At 38.3% G+C, this 20885-nt stretch overlaps 1 protein-coding gene across 4 annotated transcripts in view; it reads left to right on the top strand.

Moving 5' to 3' along the window:
• Nucleotides 1-13271, top strand: part of LRBA (LPS responsive beige-like anchor protein) — a 434838-nt gene extending 421567 nt beyond the window's left edge. For all 4 annotated transcript variants that reach the window (XM_049815176.1, XM_049815173.1, XM_049815174.1 and 1 more), the window contains 4 exons: nt 296-397; nt 1613-1821; nt 9323-9474; nt 11747-13271. In XM_049815176.1, the coding sequence (XP_049671133.1) occupies nt 296-397; nt 1613-1821; nt 9323-9474; nt 11747-11837 (554 nt within the window). In that variant the 3' untranslated portion in view covers nt 11838-13271. The remainder of the gene's footprint in view (nt 1-295; nt 398-1612; nt 1822-9322; nt 9475-11746) is intronic.
• Nucleotides 13272-20885: the final 7614 nt, after the last annotated feature.

Below are 20885 nucleotides of genomic sequence, written 5' to 3'. Positions count from 1 at the left end.
TAATTGACTTAAATATCTTCCTCCACAAAAAAAAAAAAAAAAAAAAAAAGGAGGGGGAGACAGAGGGAGGGGAGAATGCGAATCTGTGTGCAGGCTGAATTCCTGTAGTATACTGCTGCTGTCCTATATAGATATGACTACAGAACAACCATATGCAAACAGTAGCATAGAAGTGATTTGTAAGGAACATGAACTCAAAGAGCAGGGAAACTGAAGGCACTTCAGTGTTTGAAAGCAGCAATTTTAGAAACAGATTGTAACCAAGGATTGCTGCTGTTTTTTTTTTTTATTGAAGGTGATTTTGCAACTCCTCGAGCTATTTTGACAGGACATGACTATGAGATCACCTGTGCTGCCATTTGTGCTGAACTTGGCCTGGTAATAAGTGGTTCAAAAGGTAAGGTAGCTGTTGTCATTTCTTTCTGTTCATGAAGCTATAATCCTAATGCAAAAAGGAATATAGTCTCAGGTGGCAGAATTTATTAAGTTTATGGTAGTTTTATTTCTAACCTTTTTTTTAGTTGCTATGGAATTTGAAACCTCTTTTTAAACACGTTAAAATGGAGGATTATTCAGACATTTACAAGAAGCAGCAACCTCATCAGTTTCCTTATTATAGCTTACTGATCACTGTTTCTTTTTGTTTGTTTATCCAGTGTGTAACTGCATATAGCATACATTTGGATACAGCTCTTCACTGCCAGGACGGTGAAGAATATTTGTTATGCATAACTTCTCAGAAAGGGAAGCAAAAATTAGTTTCAGGAGAAAGAGAATGTGCTGTCTTGTTTGTTTGATGAAGGGTCTGTATAACTACCAACTAAATTTTATAGTGATTCTGTTCAGGCTCTTTGAGCTTAGCTACAAAGCCTGTAATATGCCCCATTTGTGTTCTCAAATATTTGATTTTGGCAGGCAAATGATAAAGAATGGTGTTGATTCTATGGATATTGTTTATCATTTTCCTATTTGCTGGTCCACAATAATTTTTAAACTGGAAATTTCTTAGAATTAGGATCCTTCTGCTTAGTGTTTCCAAAGTGCCTACTTTGAGACACTTTTTCAAAGTTGGGTGTACTCACCATATGCACCTGTATGTGTTTCTGTTTTATGCATGTGAATACTTGTGGCTTACATGCAAATTGGGTATTTTTCCAAATACATCAAAAAGCAAATATTTAGTGGATCATGTATGGATTAAAAACTTAATATGAGAATATGTACTTTTAGAGTACCTGCGTATGTACATTCATTAGGCTTACCTCTATGTGTCTTCGTATTTTGAAAATCTCATTTTAGGATTCAGTACATTTATTTTTGTGCTTTGAAAATTAGCTACTACCAGTTTTAAAAGAAAACCTACAGAAGAAATTGTTAGGTCTCTAACTAGATTTGATAGGTGCTCTAAAATACCTTAATACAAAGCTTTTAAAGGATCAGCTGTTCATTTTACTCTCTGACACCCTTAAAGTCCACTTAAGCATGGTAAAAATCATTATAATGTATTATAATAGTGATTACCTAAGTAGAAGTCATTACTTATTATTTGGTATATGATGTCTTTAAATGGGTGTGTAAATCAATAACTAGAGATTTTATTCTGTCTTGTTAGAAGGACCATGTCTCATACATTCTATGAATGGAGATCTACTGAGGACATTGGAAGGTCCTGAAACAGGTCCTGAAAACTGCCTGAGACCAAAACTTATTCAAGCTTCAAGGGAAGGCCATTGTGTCATATATTATGAAAATGGCCTCTTCTGTGTATTCAGTGTGAATGGGAGACTTCAAGCCACTATGGAAACAGATGACAAGATAAAGGTGAGTGTACTCAAATGTGGGCTAAGGACTGTCAGTTCCAGTATCAGGAAAAGCTATCAATTTTGGAGTTGTGTGGAGACTCTTTCTATAGCCAGGCCATAGAAATATATGGTAATAAACCATAATAGCAGCATTCTGAAAAAAATTGTAGTTAAGGGGACCATGTACTCCTAATAGTACTGTTTTTAATTTTAAAATAACTGTGTTCATACAGTAAGCAGTACCCTGTAGGCATTTCCTTGAACTGAAGAATACAAATATTACTAATTGCTGACCAGGAGAAGCCAGGCTACTGCTTTACTTTTGAGTCTGAGGGCAGGAGATTGTTGGACATGCTGGTTTGGATGTTGGCTTTCCCTTTTTTGGCATCTCTGTCTACATTGCTTCATCTTAGCTTGAGATAGCATGCGTTGTGTTGAGCTTCAGGAAGTTTATAGGCATATGTCTATATTTTAACTCCTTAGCTCTTTGGCATTTGCTGAGCAGGCAGCTAGGTTCCACATCTTTAGCTGCAAGAGACATGGAGCAAGTCCAAAACTATGCAGGAGGCATTTTAAGCTTATGGTTTTGTGGAAATTATTTTATAATACAAAATGCAGGCATTTGATGTTTCCTATGAAATAGTGGCCTATGAAGCAGAGCAGAACCTGGCAGCTATACTGCAGTGAAGCAGAAATGTCAAAAGAATACTTTCCTCGAATTAAAAATATTCCCACGTTTTCCTTGAATGAGAAAGAAAGGAAAGGGAAGGGAAAAAAATGAACAAGCATTACCAAATCTGCTAGAAAGTTACAGAATGCAGCAGAGACATGAAGCAAGATTACTTTGCTGGGTCAGCATTTAGGCTACCTGAATTATTTGAAGTTATGGTCTCTATGCCAGTAGGCATGGTCTGTGAGACGCAGAATCACAGAATGGTTGAGGTTGGAAGGGACCTCTGAAGATGATCTGGTCCCGCTCCCTTGCTCAAGCAGGGCCATCTAGAGCCAGTAGCCCAGGACCATGTCCAGATGGCTTTTGCATATCTCCAAGGATGGAGATTCTGCCGCCTCTCTGTACAACCTTTGCTAGTGCTCAGTCATCCTCACAATAAAGAAGTGTCTCCTATGTAAAAACTGTTTAACTATTTAACATCAGCATAAGGAGACTTTTGTTGTTGTGAGCATATAGCAGTACAACACCTCCAAGCTGACTTTCTTAATCTGATGGAAGAGCCCAGCAGCTCAGCTGCTGCGATTTCCAATATTCTCTTGAGCTGAAAACTCTCAGAAGTTTTTCCTTTATTTGGATTAGATGTCTCAGGAAGAAAATGCCTCTTCGCCCTCACGTTTGTTTTACAGAATTACTGAAATTCTTTCAGATGATGTGCAAAATCATGAGCATTTTTAAATTTGCACCTGTTCTTCTCTTGACTCTATTCATATTAATTCTTAAGGTGGAAGAATGTGTCGATATATTTGAAAGTATTTTGATCTTCATTATTTCCATTTTATAACTTACATGGAACAGTGAATGCTCCATTACCACCGAAGTCTCCAGTGTGGTTCAGTGTATTCCACTTCAAACCTTCTAAAACTCTGTTGTGTACTATACTCTGTTAATCCAGCATCCCTGTGTTTTCAAAATGTCAGACACACTGGTGGTGGAATATGCAGAAATAACTCTCTTCATAGGTCTGTTTTCCATAGTGAGAGTGCTGTCTGTGGGGGTGAGAGGGCATTCGATCTTTGGGTGCTGTGGCAGCCACAAGTGCAAATTTGAGGCTGGGGAAATTAAGTAGGAATGTGTATATTTCTGTCCTGAGCCATTTTTCCAAATTAATGTAGATTCTTGATTCAATTTTTAATCTTTCTTCCGTTCTCCGAAATTGCACCTTTGCTGTTCTTGTACAAATGCTTTTGAGATTTTCAGCCTACCCTTCATCCCAGTTCTTTCCATAAAGCAAGAACATATCACAGCATTTTCTCTTTTTACAATAATAATGTTGATAATCTGTCACTTTCAGTTGTGATTATGTTGTCAGCTAGGCCAGCAAATCTGTAAAATATCTAGAAATCCCTTGCTGGCTAAAACAATTTCTGTAGTGTTTCAGTCAGTACCCACAGCTTTAGGAATGTTGCTAGAGGCAATGGAAGTTCCGCTCTCTGTGGGCTAGAATTACGTATGTACAGGGATTTGAGTTTTATTTTGTTTTCTTTTGTTTTCTTTCTCTCCCAGTGGTCCCTGTTGGGCTTTATGCTTAAACAACCTACAGCGTCTTTCCCAGTGCTTCTGCACTATATCATGTTAGAAGGCAAGTGGCAACTGCATGATTAAAGTAGGGGCATTTAAAATGAATAGACCTACCCACGGGCTGTGCTGACAAACACTTCTTATTGGTTTTTGCTCGAGGAGGATAGAAAAGGGAAGGAAAAGGTTGGAAGTGTTGAATCTCTAATGTAACATTCTAGTCTCTATTTTCCTATGTCATTATGGACCGGTATTTCAGAACATTATTGACAAAACTAACAGTTTTCAATAGCCATGTTTGGAACAACATTCTGATTTTCTTTCTTGTATTCTTGTGCTAGAAAACTGCTAGAAAAATTTCAGACGTTCTGGGGAAATGCAGTCTAATCAATGCCTTCCACCTGCTTTTGTTTTAAATACTGTATTGCTCAGTGGAGCTTAGTCATATCACAGTACATCTACCATGCAATGTTTAGATATCTTAATGAATAACTTAACTCTAAATAGTCTGCTTGTTCTGAGAAGTAAAGTTATTTTACCCTAAACAAAGACTGTATGCTGTTTCACCCAGAGGAACCAATTTATTTTCCTTTCCTGAGTCTGTTTTGAAATGTGGAAGTGCCCACAAGACTCCTGCTGCTGTAAGCCAGAGCTGTCACAGTGTCAGCTCTGCCTTTTTACAAAGCACTGCCTTTCAAAAATCTGAGATGTTAAAAGGGATTTGTGCAAAGTTTTGAGACTTTCCAAGGAAATACAAGTCAGAAATGCAGCTTTTAGAACATTGATGAAATTGTGTGCTTTGGGGATTATTTGAGAGTCTGGGGCTCATGTTGTGAGAAAGATTAGTTGCAGAGTTGTTTCAGTTTCATACCGAGCAGAATCATAGATAAACTACGCTGGGGAAAAGCAGAACAGTAAAATTGATTCATGTCATCTTCTATACCAGTTGGAGTACTTGGGAGTAAAAGCATCCTTTCCTTTGTTAAATCTTGAAGGGCATGTCATGAAACTGAAATGTTGACAGGGTGACCTTTTTCTTCCATTCATTCCTTCATTCATATATATATATATATATATAGGCAAGTGGCTGAGAAATTTATTAATAAACAATAAAAATATATAAATCGACATCTTGTCTTCATGACAAGCCAATGACTTAGTAAAATTGCATAGGTATTAGTAAGGGTTCAAAGCCTATACTTTATTTAATCAAAAGATCACAAAACTCACTGCATTTTGCAGGTAGTGGAAGAATTAAAGATTAATGGCTTTAATTTGCCTTTTAATATAGCATTTCTTCAGTAAAAGCCTCAAGTATAAAATTCAAGTGAACCGTGACCATAAGGTTAATGGATTTTCATCAGCTGAATTTTATAAGTGTAGCAAATAATTATTTGTCACAGTGTTCATTGCAATTTGAAAATACCCTTAGGAGACTGCCATTGCTATAGAGAAGAAAACCACCCTATATTGATTTTTGCTTCTAATGAATAATCTTTTTAATAATTGTGTGTGGTATGTTAGATCTCATGATCATCTACTCAGTGCATGCAAGTTCTAGATAATTTTCACAGTCTTATCTCAGTTTGTTTTCTACCCCTTTCTTACTGAGTTGCTATACTCTTAGAAGAGGGTCTCTAAATGAGTTTTCAAGCTCCTTGAGACAGTGCTTTGGGAGGTGCTTAGCACATTTTTGTAGGCTGGTAGAAACAATCACAGAAGCAATTTATGGTTGGAACATTTGGTTTTGGGGGGGAGAAGCTTCAGCTCAGAATACTCCATTCTAACCTTGGTTAGTACTCAAATTTCCATACTTAGATATGGTTGGGAAAGAACTCCATGTATTCTGCTTTATTGAGTCTAAATTTACATGTATGTGTTGTCGTCTTAATTCAAAACACAGCTGGAATAGGTTTATAATTTTTTTTCAGTGTTATACTATTTTGTTTACAGTATATGTTTGTATTTCAATTACATTCATTTTACAGTTAATTGTGTGAAATAAAATTTTAGAAGTGTGATTCATTCTGATTACTTGGGAGTTTGTTGCAGTAAACATTCAAAATTTATAATATAATATAGAAACTCTATCTTAATGTAGGTGTTGCACATCATATAATTCTTAAAGGATATATTTAGCATCACAGTAATAGAGTACAGCAATACAAAAAATACAGATGTGCAGTATGTCTGACTTCAATTATTGCTGTTCACGAAGCAGTATCTTACGTACACTGTATATTTTGGTTTATAGGCTTGTCAGCAGTCTGTATAAACACTTTAATGTTGCATGAACGTAACATTTTTGTGTTTTAGTTTCTCTCATTTTTGTGGTGCGTGTGCTATAAATTCTGTATATTAAAAAAACAACTTCCTTTTTCTGAAGAATTTCAAATCACAGTATGTTACAAGTTTTGCATATCTAAAAACTGTAGAAGCAGAGATTGCAAGTGCCAAAATACTTGCAGACTTCAGCAGAGAGAGAGATGTTTGCAAGATCCTGTCTTCAGTTCTTTCTACTGTTTCCTAAATTTAAATCTTTGAGCTGGAATCTTGCTTATAGACTATCATCTTGAGGCAATTTCCTTGCCTTGCAGTGACAATATTTTAGTTAAAGTGGATCAATCTATTTGTAGAACGTGTGTTTGGAATTTAAAAGCCATTGCTCTGAATATCCTCCATTTTTACATTTTTTTTCTGTTGAAATGTTTTGTGGCTCCCTGCCTTGGGTGAGGGAGCTGAAATGCATCATGAATTATTCCTGGTGTGAAGGATGTGTATTTTGTTGAAAAGCTGCCCAAATTTAGCTGATTCACAAATCTCAGGTTAAATGCATTCAGTAGGTAATTCTTAGCAGCTACATTCTGTACTGAACATCTGTAGCCCAGGGATGCAGATTTTCCCCCTGCGACCAATCATCCCCTACAGTGAGGTGCGCAAAAATGCCGTGGCAAGAAGTGTGATGAGGTGATCCTGGATGAGGAAGGGGAACTGATGGGAAAGCAGAGATGATAGAAGAGCAGAAGCAAGGAAAGAACCAAGAACAGAATGAAAGAGATGTTTGCAAGAGCAACCGGAATAGCGAATTAGAAATGGGAATGTAGAAACTTGTCAGAGTCTGGGAGAAGACAAGAAGAGGCAGAAAGGAGTGAAGGAAAAATAGGAATGGGAAGTAGGAGCAATGGAGAGAAGGATTAGGTGGGATCAGCAGTTTAATATTAGTGCTTCACAGTAGCAAAGTTCCTTATTTTCCTTTTGATAACAGCAAATGATCCAGCAAACAGCTGGCAAAGTTGTTTCTCACCCTTCTGTGTGCTCAAATGAAGAGGATGATAGGCTGCTACTGTGCGCAGTATTGCATACAAAAAATAAAAGTAGAGAGCAGAGAAGGGAAAAAACAAGTTCAGCTGGGGAGGAAAAGTCAGAAAGAGAACTCAGAAGAGGCATCTGGAAACAGGAGAGCATAGGAAAAGGTTTCAGCTTACAGGAGTTATTAATAACTGTAACTGGTCCAAACTGTAGTTTTAAGGGTCTTGATCTTGCTGGTAGCTCATGCTGATGTCACTCCACATAACAGAATTCATTCAACTTTTTGGTTTTGTTTTTTTGGAAAGCCCTACAAACCCTTCAGTTTTCCCAGATAGTTGGAGGATGAGGCTATAAAATCAGGGCCTGGTATGCTCTATACGTAAGTTTATTTTCTGCATGGCAGCAGGACAGGGTCTTCCTTTCAGAAGAAGTTTTGTACCCTTCAGGGTTACTGTAGTAGTAATTGCTAAGACCCATGTGGAAAAGATGAGTAAAATCTTAGTATTGCTGTGAGAAAAGTCAGTAACGGAGTCTTCTAGGGTTTAACGTTGGGAACTAATTTTATTCAGTGTTTTCTGAGGTGGGCAATGCTGAAGGTCTACAGAATGATGAAGGCAATGGATGAGGTGAATGCAGAACTGTTAGTCAGGAAACCCCACAATGAGACACCTATGGGATACTCATTGAAACCAGTAGGATGACTTCAAAACATAAAACTGTTTTGCACTGTAATGAACTTCTGCCATTATTTTTTTTTTTCCTCCACAGAAGGCATCAGCAGGCTCAAAAACAGATTAAGAAAATTCATGGGTAACATGTCCATAAATAGATACTAAAGAGAATGGACAGAGATATACTTTGTGATATTCCTGATGCCGTGATTGGGGGTGCTGGGGAGCACAAGGGGAAGGAACTGTAGAGTGGCCAGTCCCACAGCATCTCCTGCTGCCACTGCTGGTGATACAACACTGGGCATCATGGTCTGTCTGACCCCATAGGGTATCACTTTAATACAATTTCAAGTTCAGTTCTCTTAAACCACGTTTTGGCCTAGTTAAACCAGCAAAATCTCTCCTTAACTAATATTTCTTAGGTTTCCAGTCATCTTAATATCTGATAGTGTCATCTGGTATAGTCATCAGGTAACTGAGGAAAGTTGCTGTTCTTCCAAGTACTCAGAATTTATCGTGATTTTTCTAGCAGCACACAAGAAATATCAAAATAGATTGAAAATTCCTGTTACCAGAAGTCTTCACTGTGAAAACCAATTATATCCCATCTTTCTCCATTATCTGGATCCCAGATAAAGATTTCAAATGTAGATTTGCCGTCAGTCCCCATGATGCATGCAAAATCAGGGTATAAGCCATTGAATTTGTCACAGGCAGTTTTCAGGATAGATGATAAAAGGAAACACAGTCTCTATTAAGAGGAGTGGATCATTATCTTATTAATCCAGAGCAGGAGTTTAAAAATGCTGGTCTAAACTAATTCTAGTAATTTTTATAACATTTCAGTTCCTTCCATCATTCAACCTTTTGCCAGAGAGAAAAAGAGGATAATACTAGCCTAGCTTCTGCTAGGCTAGTATTAAAGACCCTTGGGGGAATGTCAGGTACTGTATTTTAATGCCAGTGCTGCTGGATCTTGTAAATCTAGCTAATTAAAAGAGTAGATTTCTTTAGCTGACCTCATATTAGATCTTTGGAATACTGAATAAACGACAGGTGACGTAAAACTTAACTGGTGACATCTAATGTATTAAAGACATTTCTGCATAAGAACATTAATTCTGTTGCGAGGTGGAATAACGTAACAATAATGTCGCTTCCTAAAAGCTTGTGTTGATATCAAGTCTCCCTAGACATTCAGCTGTCAATATGAAAAATTTTATGAAAGTAAAAGAGGGGGAGTAAGAGCAACACATATTTATCTGACAAATATCCATGTGATTTCCCCTTAGGCAATTCAGCTGAGTCGAGATGGACAGTATCTGCTTACAGGTGGAGACAATGGAGTTGTCATGGTATGGCAGATGTGGGACCTCAAGCAGCTTTTTGCTTACCCAGGGTGTGATGCTGGAATCCGATCCATGGCCCTGTCTTACGACCAAAGGTTAGAGCAAAGTCTGGTCTTCACAAGAATTTCACAGAATATATACTTACAATTAAATTGCATTTTTGTTTTTCTTCTGATTTTTATTTTCTGTGGATCACAGATCCTGGTGATTATATTGAGAATTCTGCGATTGCATAAGTTTCTTTCTAATATGTCATATTTAGGGCAGATAATCTTTTTCAGGATTTCAGCTTGGAGGAATGAAGAGAGATTCAAGAAATCTTACTTTGGCAGGCTTTCAAGATAGGTTGAGTTATTGGCCTATGCCAATGTACAGTGTGGGTCACATGGAGGTGGAAGGTTACATATGTGCTTTTCATGTTTCTTCTTTCACTTATGATACAAATCACATTCCTAATTCTAGACCTTTATGTTGAAAATAGAACAGTTAGAATGTTGCACAATAACATTCCCTCCACACGTCCATGTTTTGCTAAAGCAAATATTAATTTTCATTTCTAGAAAAGTTATTTTATCCACATAAAGCATGACCCTCCTTGAAGATTCCTTCAACGGAAGGCAATCAGTTAATATTTCTACTGCATTTTTACATTACGCTTTCCAATGCAGTTGTACTTAAAAGTCCTTCTGTGTTTTTATCACAAAAATATTGTTTGTTTATAAGATGGATGTTTACCATTTCATTTGCACACTTCTAACTTGCCAGCTAGAATTTTGTTTGTTATGGTATATTTGCTTAGTGGAGTTCCCGTGTACTTTTCAAGCAGATTTGGCTCCTAAATCCCTTAGGAATGCCTACATTGAGCAGTAAAGCATATTGTTGAGACTCTTAATCTTCCGATTACTGAAGTCCATACTGAATGTTTTAACATTTTTACCTGGACTACATTTCTAAAACTTACATAAAATGAACTTAAAAAAATCCAAGCCAGCAAACTCTGTGGACTTCAATCAAACGTTCAACAACTTCTTGTTAAGCATAATTAGAGATTATAGGCATTTTGGAAGAAGCTTGAGTTACAGCCGTTGAATTTTAGACCTCTGAAATGTAAAAAATTTTGCATTTAGGGAATCTTTAAACTGGTAACTAATGGCATGTCAACATAATCTTTGCATGTCAATAAACTGAAATTTAATATGGACAGCTATAAATTTATCCATGTGCTCAAGTTAGGAACCTATTCACTTCAGGTTTGAAGACACAGAGACTCAGAAGAGATTACTCAGAGTATTTTACTGAGTAATTACTCAGTAATTACAGGTAATTACTCAGAGTAATTTATTTGGTATGCATGAACGTATGTGAGTGAGTGACAGTGTGTAAAAAGACATTTTAACCTAATACAAAAACAATCAAAATGGTGCTCTTGAAATGAAATCGTGTGTTACTATCAAAACACAATAATCTTATATTCAGTCTTTGTTTTGATGGAAAAAAGTACAGCTTTTTACTCGGAATCTTTTTTTAATGCTGAGGCTTTTTTCTAAAATGCCAGAATTTCCTATGTCCTCATATGTTTGATTTTCCTAAAACTTTAATATGAGACAGTAAAAAAGATGATATAGAAACCCTTGTAATTGTGTGCTATATCAGGGTCATGGCTTTTTAAACCGACCTAAATGATCTCTAGTAGTAGGCCAAGGGTAGGGAGTTTAGAAAGAAAGAGTGCCTCGGTGGGAAAGCACAGCGATTGCTTTCAGGAACTTCCAAAACGATCAAAGCCTTCAGATTGCTTTCAAACCCAAACACTAACATTTCCAACTGAAGTCCTGTGCCCACATCCAATTCCTTCATCTAGATCATGTGCTTAAATGGGGGAGGCGAATCTGAAATGAACACTTCTCCTAGCCTTCCTTCACTGTGCTGCTTCATCAGGGCTTCGTCCCACTCCAATACCCCGCAAAAACCAACCAAGCAAGCCAAGAAATAATCCCCAGGAAACCTGAAGCGGCCTTGCAGGACAGTGATGCTGGTAAACAATTCTGTTGTCTAACTCTCAATTGTAGCTTCAGGCTGACCACACAAACTGTTGCATGGTGGTTTGTATGTTCTGTGATCCATAAATCTATCAGAGGTGGCAGTTTTATTCAAATCCAGCTTGCTGGAGTCCTTGCAAGCCCAAGATGGGAGCCCCTAGAGCCTGACTTTTCTGGTACGTGGAGCAATTCCAGCTCTAGCTGTCTTCGGTGGAAGTTGGTCATTGCCTTGGGTTCTCGTGCCTGTATTGATGTAACTCTTCGGTGTGTTGGCTCATATATCTGAACGTGAGGTGGTTCACTAACAAATACGGTCTTGTGCTTTTCTTAGGTGTATAATGACTGGCATGGCATCTGGGAGCATAGTGGTTTTCTACAATGATTTCAATCGTTGGCACCACGAGTATCAGACCAGATACTGATCTTCATAAAGACCAAGATTAGCACTGATGTGCGCAGCTGTTGTCAGAAGGAAACTGAACACAGCACTCCTCCCGTGGTGTCTTGCCACAACGTTGTTCCTTATAAATAGCTATATTACATCTGAATGTAACTTAAATTTGCTGGAAGAAGCAACCTATTTTTTAAAGTTAATTGCTATTTTTGTAGATCTTGCTTGACTTTTTTGGGGGAAGGGCAAAGAAGCAGAAAAATGGCTGCTGGGTTCTGTAGTTAAAAATCTATATTTTTAGTCATAATGAGAAGTCTATTTTGATCCCTGTATGTAAAAGAAACCTAAAGTAAAGATGGTTAAAACTCACATTCTAGCTATATTATGAAGAAACGGATTTTCCATCTGAAGCTTTATCTATAACCTTGAGGAATATATGATTTTAACGTAATGGAAATGAATTATGATGTTTGGGGAATTTTAATCTGTGCTATCTGTACCACACTTTGTCTTGTACTTTTCCAAATGATTGTACTGCATCAGCACTGAAGTTTCTGGGAATCAGTGGTAATATTTAAATTATGATTAATGTAATTTTAAACTTTGCGAATCGTTTCCATCAATGTTACTATTCAAGCATGTTTCTAGGCCTAGACAATTAGTTCTTTTTTAGTTGTATGTTTTGTGCAGTTAAGAGAGAGAAATCGGGAATGGATTTTATGTTACATCAAGTGTGAATCCTAGTTTCTACCTGGCATCTCCTCCAAAGCACACCAAAATGTGGATTGTTCCTCAAAATCAGAAAGGCTATCTTGAAGACTTTAAACTCAAATTAGAAACCCACAGTGGTAGGTATTTTTTAATAGGTGCAAGTACCAAAGCACACTTCTGCTGGTTGACTGTGAAAGCACTAAAAAGGCAGGTGTTTCCTGGTGCACAGCCTCTATACAGCAGCAGAAGCCCTAGACTTGCAGGTGACTTCCTTTTTTTTCCTAGAACTAGCCCCTGCAGTACTGTAGCATATGCCATATTCCTTTTCTGCGTATAGCAACAATATCTTTTATATTTTGCTATCACCAAATCCAGTCAGATCCTGCCCAGTCATATTAAATTACCTCTTTTAGGAATGAAAAATAATTTATACTAAGGAACAATAAGTTATTTTGGTGTTGCACAAATTACTTTTCTACAAGATTGCTGTGCAGAACTCTGTTAAAATATTTGTGAAAAGAACTGTTACTGTTTTGTAAGTCTGTATTGCATAAAAATCTTCTTTGTATGTTGTGATCTCTATGAGTTGAAATTTACATTCCATACCTGTATTGATACATACCTTTCGCTAGCTGCCTACTAGAGCAGTTCCTGTTTTTTCTAAGCATTTAACTACTATCTCTTTCAGTAAAGATTTGGAATGAGAAAATTCAGTTTGAGTGAAGAAATTAAATAAAATTACATTTGTAATTGAGTAGTGGAGTACTGGGTTCTTGTGAGTCAATGTATAGAGGAAATGGGTACCATGGCTAATGCATTTAAAGTACTCTTGGCGTTTATGCAATGGTGACCAAGTTTTCTGTGCTTCCTGCATTTTTATACTGATGTGGTTATGGTGGTATCAGTAGAGTTACATGTTTTGTGTAGCAGAAGGATGATCTTTTTAAGCGAAGGCTATAGTTGTCCTATCTGTGGTAAGTGCCCAGTGTATTGAACAGTAACATTTGTTATGCACAACTTGTACTTCACACTTAATTAAGTTCAACAACATTCATAGCTTTATATAAGATTTTGAGGGGAAATTGGTATGCTCTTGAAGGGCAATTTGCATTTGTCTCAAGCCAGGGGTGGGTTACCTAGGCTAGGTGCAGGGGGAAAAAAAACCAAACAAAGGTATATTTTGCCAAAGGGAAATGCTAGAAGTCTTCTCTTTATGATCTTCTGCTGGCTTAGGAAACACTTTATTATTGATAGAAGCGATACTGTCTGATCTTAGAGCCAAAATATTTCATGGGGAATTGATTTGGTAGATTGCTTGTTTTAGAAGGGGCCCTACTGATCATGAGATGCTTTCCCAAACTGACAGCACGACTGTATCTGGGCGTGCCATCCCGAGTTGCATCCAGCCAGTGCATGCTGATGGGCAGCTGCGCGATGGTATCAAGTACTCCTCGGGGAAGCAGCTGCAGCAGTGCACCGTGGTGTTTTGCCCATTATGAGTGCTGCAGCCCTTCTGTGGAAAAGGACATCTTCACCTTCTGCTCCGTGAGCAAGCCTGTGAAGACACCCCCATTCTGGACTGCTTTGCTGGTGGCTTTGGTGAGTAGGACATAACCCCTCCTTCCATGGGTAAAGAAACATACCTCAGGCGCTGCCCTGGGACTCAGGCTTCCACTTGGGATCTCAGCTTGGCTGAACTTAGTCCATGTCATGCTGTTTGTGATGAGGTGGCAAAAAAGGGTTAAATTTCCAACTGTTTGGGTATTTGTTAGTCTATTCAGGGCAGCACATGTGTCAAATGGATCACCTGAAACCTGTTTAATCAACAGTTGCCAGGCATTAACCTGCAGCTGGGCCTCAGCTAGCAGTTATTTGCAGAATGTTCCTGTAAGAGAGGGAGCTGAGTCCTCTATTTCCTCAAAATTCAGAGGGAGCATGTATGAATGGCGTGTTTTTTTTTTTTATGCGACAGTCTGGGCTTGCTTCTGTTCTGGTGAGTTCAAACAGACACAGGGTTAGCTGTAGTTTATGGCACGTGCTCTGGTCTGGAAAGCAGCGTTTGCTGCTGCTGAGAGTGAGGCTGGTTAGCAGAAGTGCCGCAAGTTTGTTTTTTGGGGAAATACTTAGCGCAAGTAGTTTGAAATCCCTTCTATTTTGTGAAAATTGCTGATATAAATGCTGTAGGATCTGGCAAGAGACAGTAGTGTGATCAGACTGGTGGTTTCTCTGAAGGAAGTTCGTGTTGTGGTGTTACTGCAAACAAAAGTAAATTAATGCCATGATACTTGTGAGAATATTTCTTCAGTTCTTGGCTGTGTTGTGCTGTGTGTTATCAAAAAGCCTCTACACCTGGAAAGTGCGCCTTGTGCAAAGTACATATATTTATTACTGTTTCTGGTCCTGACATACTCCTGGTGGTCCTCCACCTACCTGCAGCACGTTGTTTCTGCTAAAGTTTCCCACTCTGCTGGTTTAGCAGTCTGCAGAATAAATGTCCAAAAGAGCTAATCTGATACCAAGGTAATGCAGAGTTATCTGTGGATGTTCTGCTAATGGGGGTTGTTATTTACTAGGAAAAGGAGAGTTTAGAATCATAGAATCATTTAGGTTGGAAAGGACCCTTAAGATTGAGTCCAACTGTAAACCTAACACTGCCAAGTCCACCAGTAAACCATGTCCCTAAGTAAGTGCCACGTCTACACATCTTTCAAATACCTCCAGGGATGGTGACTCAACCACTTCCCTGGGCAGCCTGTTCCAATACCTGACAACCCTTTCAGTAAAGAAATTTTTCCTAATATCCAATCTAAACCTCCCCTGCTGCAACTTGAGGCCATTTCCTCTTGTCCTATCGCTCATTACTTGTGAGAAGAGACCAGCACCCACCTCGCTCCAACCTCCTTTCAGGTAGTTGTAGAGTGATAAGGTCTCCCCTCAGCCTCCTCTTCTCCAGGCTAAACAGCCCCAGTTCCCTCAGCCACTCCTCACAAGACTTGTGCTCCAGGCCTCTCACCAGCTTGGTTGCCCTTCTCTGGACACGCTCCAGCACCTCAATGTCTTTCCTGTAGTGAGGGGCCCAAAACTGAACACAGGACTCGAGGTGCGGCCTCACCAGTGCCCAGTACAGGGGAACAACCACCTCCCTGCTCCTGCTGGCCACACTATTTCTGATACAGGCCAGGATGCCGTTGGCCGCCTTGGCCACCTGGGCACACTGCTGGCTCATATTCAGCCGGCTGCCGACCAGCACCCCCAGGTCTTTCTCTGCCGGGCAGCTTTCCAGCCACTCTTCCCCAAGCCTGTAGCACTTCATGGGGTTGCTGTGACCCAAGTGCAGGACCCAGCACTTGGCCTTGTTGAACCTCATACAGTTGGCCTCGGCCCATTGATCCGGCCTGTCCAGATCTCTCTGTAGAGCCTTCCTACCCTCGAGCAGACCAACGCTCCTGCCCAGCTTGGTGTCATCTGCAGACTTGCTGAGGGTGCACTTGATCCCCTCATCCAAATCATTGATAAAGATATTAAACAGAACAGGGCCCAACACTGAGCCCTGGGGAACACCACTTGTGACCCGCCATCAACTGGATTTAACTCCAGTCACCACAACTCTTTGGGCCCAGCTGTCCAGACAATTTTTTAGCCAGTGAAGAGTGCACCTGTCGGCCACAAGCAGCCAGTGTTTCCAGGAAGATGCTGTGGGAAATGGTATCAAAGGCTTTACTAAAGTCAAGTAAACAACACCCACAGCTTTTCCCTTGTCCACTAAACGGGTCACATTATCATAGAAGGAGATCAGGTTAGTCAAGCAGGACCTGCCCTTCATGAACCCCTGCTGACTGGGCCTGATCCCCTGGCTGTCCTGTACGTGCCATGTGATGGCACTCAGGATGATCTGCTCCATAACCTTCCCCGGCACCGAGGTCAGGCTGACAGGCCTGTAGTTCCCCGGATCCTCCTTCTGGCCCTTCTTGTAGATACCTGTAGATGTTAATACTACTATGGTACAGTGGCGGCTGGTTTTTACAACTACTGTCAGAAGTTGGCATGATTTGGGGGTTCTTATTGTAATTCCAAAAATATGCAAATTGAATTTCTGTTTACAAACGTTATTCAGAACCTTTTCTGCTGTGGTGCTTTTAATGTGTGGGATCAGGCTGGGGATTTTTAAGGAACAGTGGAGTTTCTTCAGTTATTCCACATACCTGAATAGCAGCAACAAAAACCTGACCTATTTTTCATACAGAGTTGGTGTCCTGGAACAAAATATTGTTTTCATTTCTTTTAGTAGCAAAAGGAAATTAAAAACTGGGACTTCTGTGGGAAATGAGTTTTATTGCAACTTTAGTCAGGACATAATTGCTGTTAGATACATTGGATAAGAATGGCCTGGATATTGTGACTATCTAGATTGTAGCTTTTCCATTTTATGTACTAAGTTTCATATTTACAGAGATTTAAGTGTGCTTGTGTTACAGCATCTGTTTTGCTTTCTCTTTCTCTTATACTTAGAAGTAATTCAAAGGGAATAAGAGATGACTACACTGTTTTTGAGAAACTAGCTGCATCCTAGTTAAATAAAACAAGAGATGGGCCATTCTGTGGGTGCTGCTCTAAACCAGTGAGTCCTTTCCCATATAGGGTCAGGATATTTGTGTAAAGCTTGAGATGAGTCACTTGCTTGGATTTCCCACGTGATACAACATTACATGAAGTACATTTCATTGCATGAAATCGAAAATAGTTTACTTTTATGCAGAACAAACCTAAGATCTTCAGTAAACTAATACAGTTAATGAAGCATGTCCGTGCTTATGCATCATAATTTTAAGCTGCTCTTTAAAAGCTCTGGATCAAAAACTGTAGGAAATGGTTTCTGTTTTTGTTTAGATTTAGTGAAATTCAACTACATTTAACCTAAAGCCCTGCAATTTAAATACAGCCAGTCTCATGAGGAAAAAAATTGATTAAAACATACAAACCAGATTTTGAAAGAAAAAATTCTTGTATCTAAATATTTATTTTTAGTTGAGACTTCTTATAAAGAAGCATATTATTATAAAGAATATGTAAAATATTCCACAACTTTTTATAAATTATGGAAATACAACTACTGTGTTGTAAATGAATTGAGATGATAGTATCAGAAAGCATAGTCTTGAAACCAAAGAGATTTGTATATTTAGTAAAATCTGAAATTACATACAACTTCACCCTTGGGACTGCATCATATAGTCAACTAATTAAAGACATTTAGATGCATGCTTTGGGAATTATCCTGTATTGCATGGGAGTAGATGAAAAGAGGTTTTCAAAATGTGATACTTGCTACTTGTTAAATGAACAGAGTTTGAGATACGATCATTTACTATTTTCTTCCAGTTCTTCTAATTTTTTTCTTCCTACTGTTGGTTTGTTCACTGTGTATTGTGAGCTCTGAGCTGCAAAATGCTGTAGCACAACTGAGTCTAATTGCGTGTTTAGAATGTCGTGTATTCAGCACTAGATATATCCAATAACAAATAGATGATTTTGCAGATTGCTCTCGCATTTTGTCTTGCTTTTTGTCTTGTTTATCCTGTGTGGTCGGGAACCTTTTTCAAGCAAGACCCGGTAGCTGCAAAACCAAAATCTGACCATTTTAAACAATAGAGCTAGTGTCTTTTTAAGCAAAACGTTTAAACTTTAAGTGTCCAGAGTTTAAGCACTCTAAACGTCAGTATTCCATATTAATTGGCAAATATTATTCTGGGGAGAAGGGAATAGTTGCTGCTACTTCTTGGTGAAGCTGTGCTTCTCTGAAACCTGCATCTTACACAATTCTCACTCTGGGCTTTCTGTTTCCAAATATGACAAAGGCACTTAAAATTCAAATGCTGTTTGAAACAAAATCAAGAGCAGAAGCAACAGCTGAGGAAAGGAAAAACTTCTTGGTGCGGATGGCTGCATGGCAGCTTGTTTCTTCAGTCCCTGCCCTGGTATTTTTTTTTTTACAATGCTAATTTAGTGTAAAAACAAACCAAAAATCCCCCTGGAAAGGATTCCCCTGACAGATACCTATTTGTATGCATTAGACATTGAAACTGGTTGCAGTAGGAGTGTTCAATTAGCTTGCCTTTTTTTGATCTTAAAAAAAGTCAGTTTTACTTAACCAGCATTTTGGATAGGTTACTAGTTTTGTGAATTTCTGTTGCTTTCCAATTGCTGTTTAAATGTAGCTTGAATGAAATAATGAGTAAATGCGAAATATCATTTCCCATTTTCAAACTGTTAAAAACAAAGGTAATTGACAAATACGTATATTTGTATAAAAGTGAATAAATACTTCAGTAAATTTACTCTATCAGTCTGTGATAATTAGACGAGTGACTGCTGGGGGGAAGAAAGATATGAAAACCAGGCTTAAGTGAGACTTTTAAAATAAAAATCTCCTGCTTGCTGCATGAATTTGTTGGTTTAGCCCAAGATGATCAAAATAATTTCTGTGAATAGGAATTTGAACCCCTTTTTGGTGAGCGTACAGGCAGTGGTATAAGAAGTTACTGCTTCCTAGCTAACATTTGTTTATTTCAAGTAGATTAGGAAAATGAGAGTCTTCTCGTAAAGGCCAAAGCTGTGATCCCTGTTGGAAATCATATACAGGATCTTGCTTCTGATCTCCTCGTTGTATGCCAGGGCTCTCCACGAGATAACACAAAGTGTCTGGCACCTGCTGAAGGATGCCTGATCACTTGTGTATTTCGGCAGCCTCTTTCATATATGCTCAGTGTGATCTCTAAGTATAGAGCAAGAAAAATGGCATTGGATGTTACTCACGGATGTTACTGTTGTTGCCGTGTAGTCTTCTCACCACGTACCTGAGGCACAGAACCTCTATTTTTGAGAGAAGTTAATGAGGTCTTAGAAGACCTGCTTCCTTGAATTAAAAGACTGAACTTGCCCAGCTCAAACAAAAAGCTTCATGCTTTTTGATCCTAAGTCCAGTGCACTGGGTACACTCTAATAGAAAAGCCTGTCTTTTGTTTTGGTTTGTTTTATTTAAGAAAAAAAAAAAAAAGCAGGAGGAAAGAAAGGGAAAACTCAGTGTAAAAAGGAAGTTAAAAATACTTTCTGGTATCTTACATATATAATTAATGTATATATTTAAAAAAGAAAACATTACTTATTTAGTTGAGGAAAAATTACCCTGCAATCAGTTTTAGTCATTACTTCCTCCTAGCTTCTCTTCCTCAAGTATTGAGTTTAGATTGGGGGGAACTGTCTGCAACCTAAAAACAAGAGATCTTTGCTTACTAAAGTAGTCCCAAAGTAAAATTTACTGACTTATGTAAATATTCTTAATGACTAGCTGTAAGCATGAGCCAATACTTGAAAGTAACATCACCGTAAACCGTAAACCATCTACCTTAATGTATTTTGACAATTATTGTAATTAATTTTTTAGAAATTCAGGAATGGCGATAATTGTCTATAAAGGGTAAATTTTAATGGGAATTTCAGTGAACTTAGTGTTATGCTGATTTACAGCAGGTGAGGATTCAGTCCTGGGATCTCAAATTTAGAACTGCAAGAATTGGCTCCATTGGGATATATGAACAACTACTCACGTTCAAAGGAGCTAAAAAGACCGGCAATTTTAAAAACGACTGTTTTTTAATAATTCCTTTTTTAAAATGTAGGCATGGTAGCAGTTGTCCTGTCACTGTTAAGTGTTTGAAAAAAATGGCATTTATTCAATACCTGTCAAAATGGTACATGAATTTCAGCGACTTTTATGAAACAAAAAAGGTGACAGCCTTCTGACAAACATGTAACTTGAGTTTAGAGTTTCTAAAGTTGTTACTTTCCCTTTATAGCAGATAGCATAGTTGTTTTACAGTTTCTTTTCTATTTTTGCCTTCTTCCAGCAACTGATGGTTCTACAGAGAGAAGGATTAAATGAAGGTGCAATAGATAACAAACCAAACATAATACTTTCGAGTTCTTCATTAAGTGTTTTAGTGTTAACCAACACATCTTTATTTTTACGTTAAACTGTGATACCCTGAGCAGCACAAACGTACCACCTATGCACCCATCTGTGGAAATAAATTAAGGCATGGAGTAGTGATATAACTTTCCTAAGGCCATACACAGAGTTAAGAACTTGCCCAGCTTTCCCATGTTTTTACCTGATCATGTTGGCCACATGATCATCTTTTCCAGCTGTTGTCACTATTTTTAAATAGGTGTTTTAGCATAGTCTATCAGCTGCCTCTGCTCTGTGAATAGAAATACTTGTCTAAGAATGTTTAGATGTTGATCAGTCATGAACTTAGGGACATGAATTCAGGGTATGTATGTCTTTACTCTCTTCTTCCATAAGACAAAG

This window comes from Accipiter gentilis, chromosome 12 (assembly GCF_929443795.1).
Source record: "Accipiter gentilis chromosome 12, bAccGen1.1, whole genome shotgun sequence".
NCBI lineage: Eukaryota > Metazoa > Chordata > Aves > Accipitriformes > Accipitridae > Astur > Astur gentilis.
Note: the sequence above shows the minus strand (reverse complement) of the source record. Positions and strands in the feature narration are given on the sequence as shown.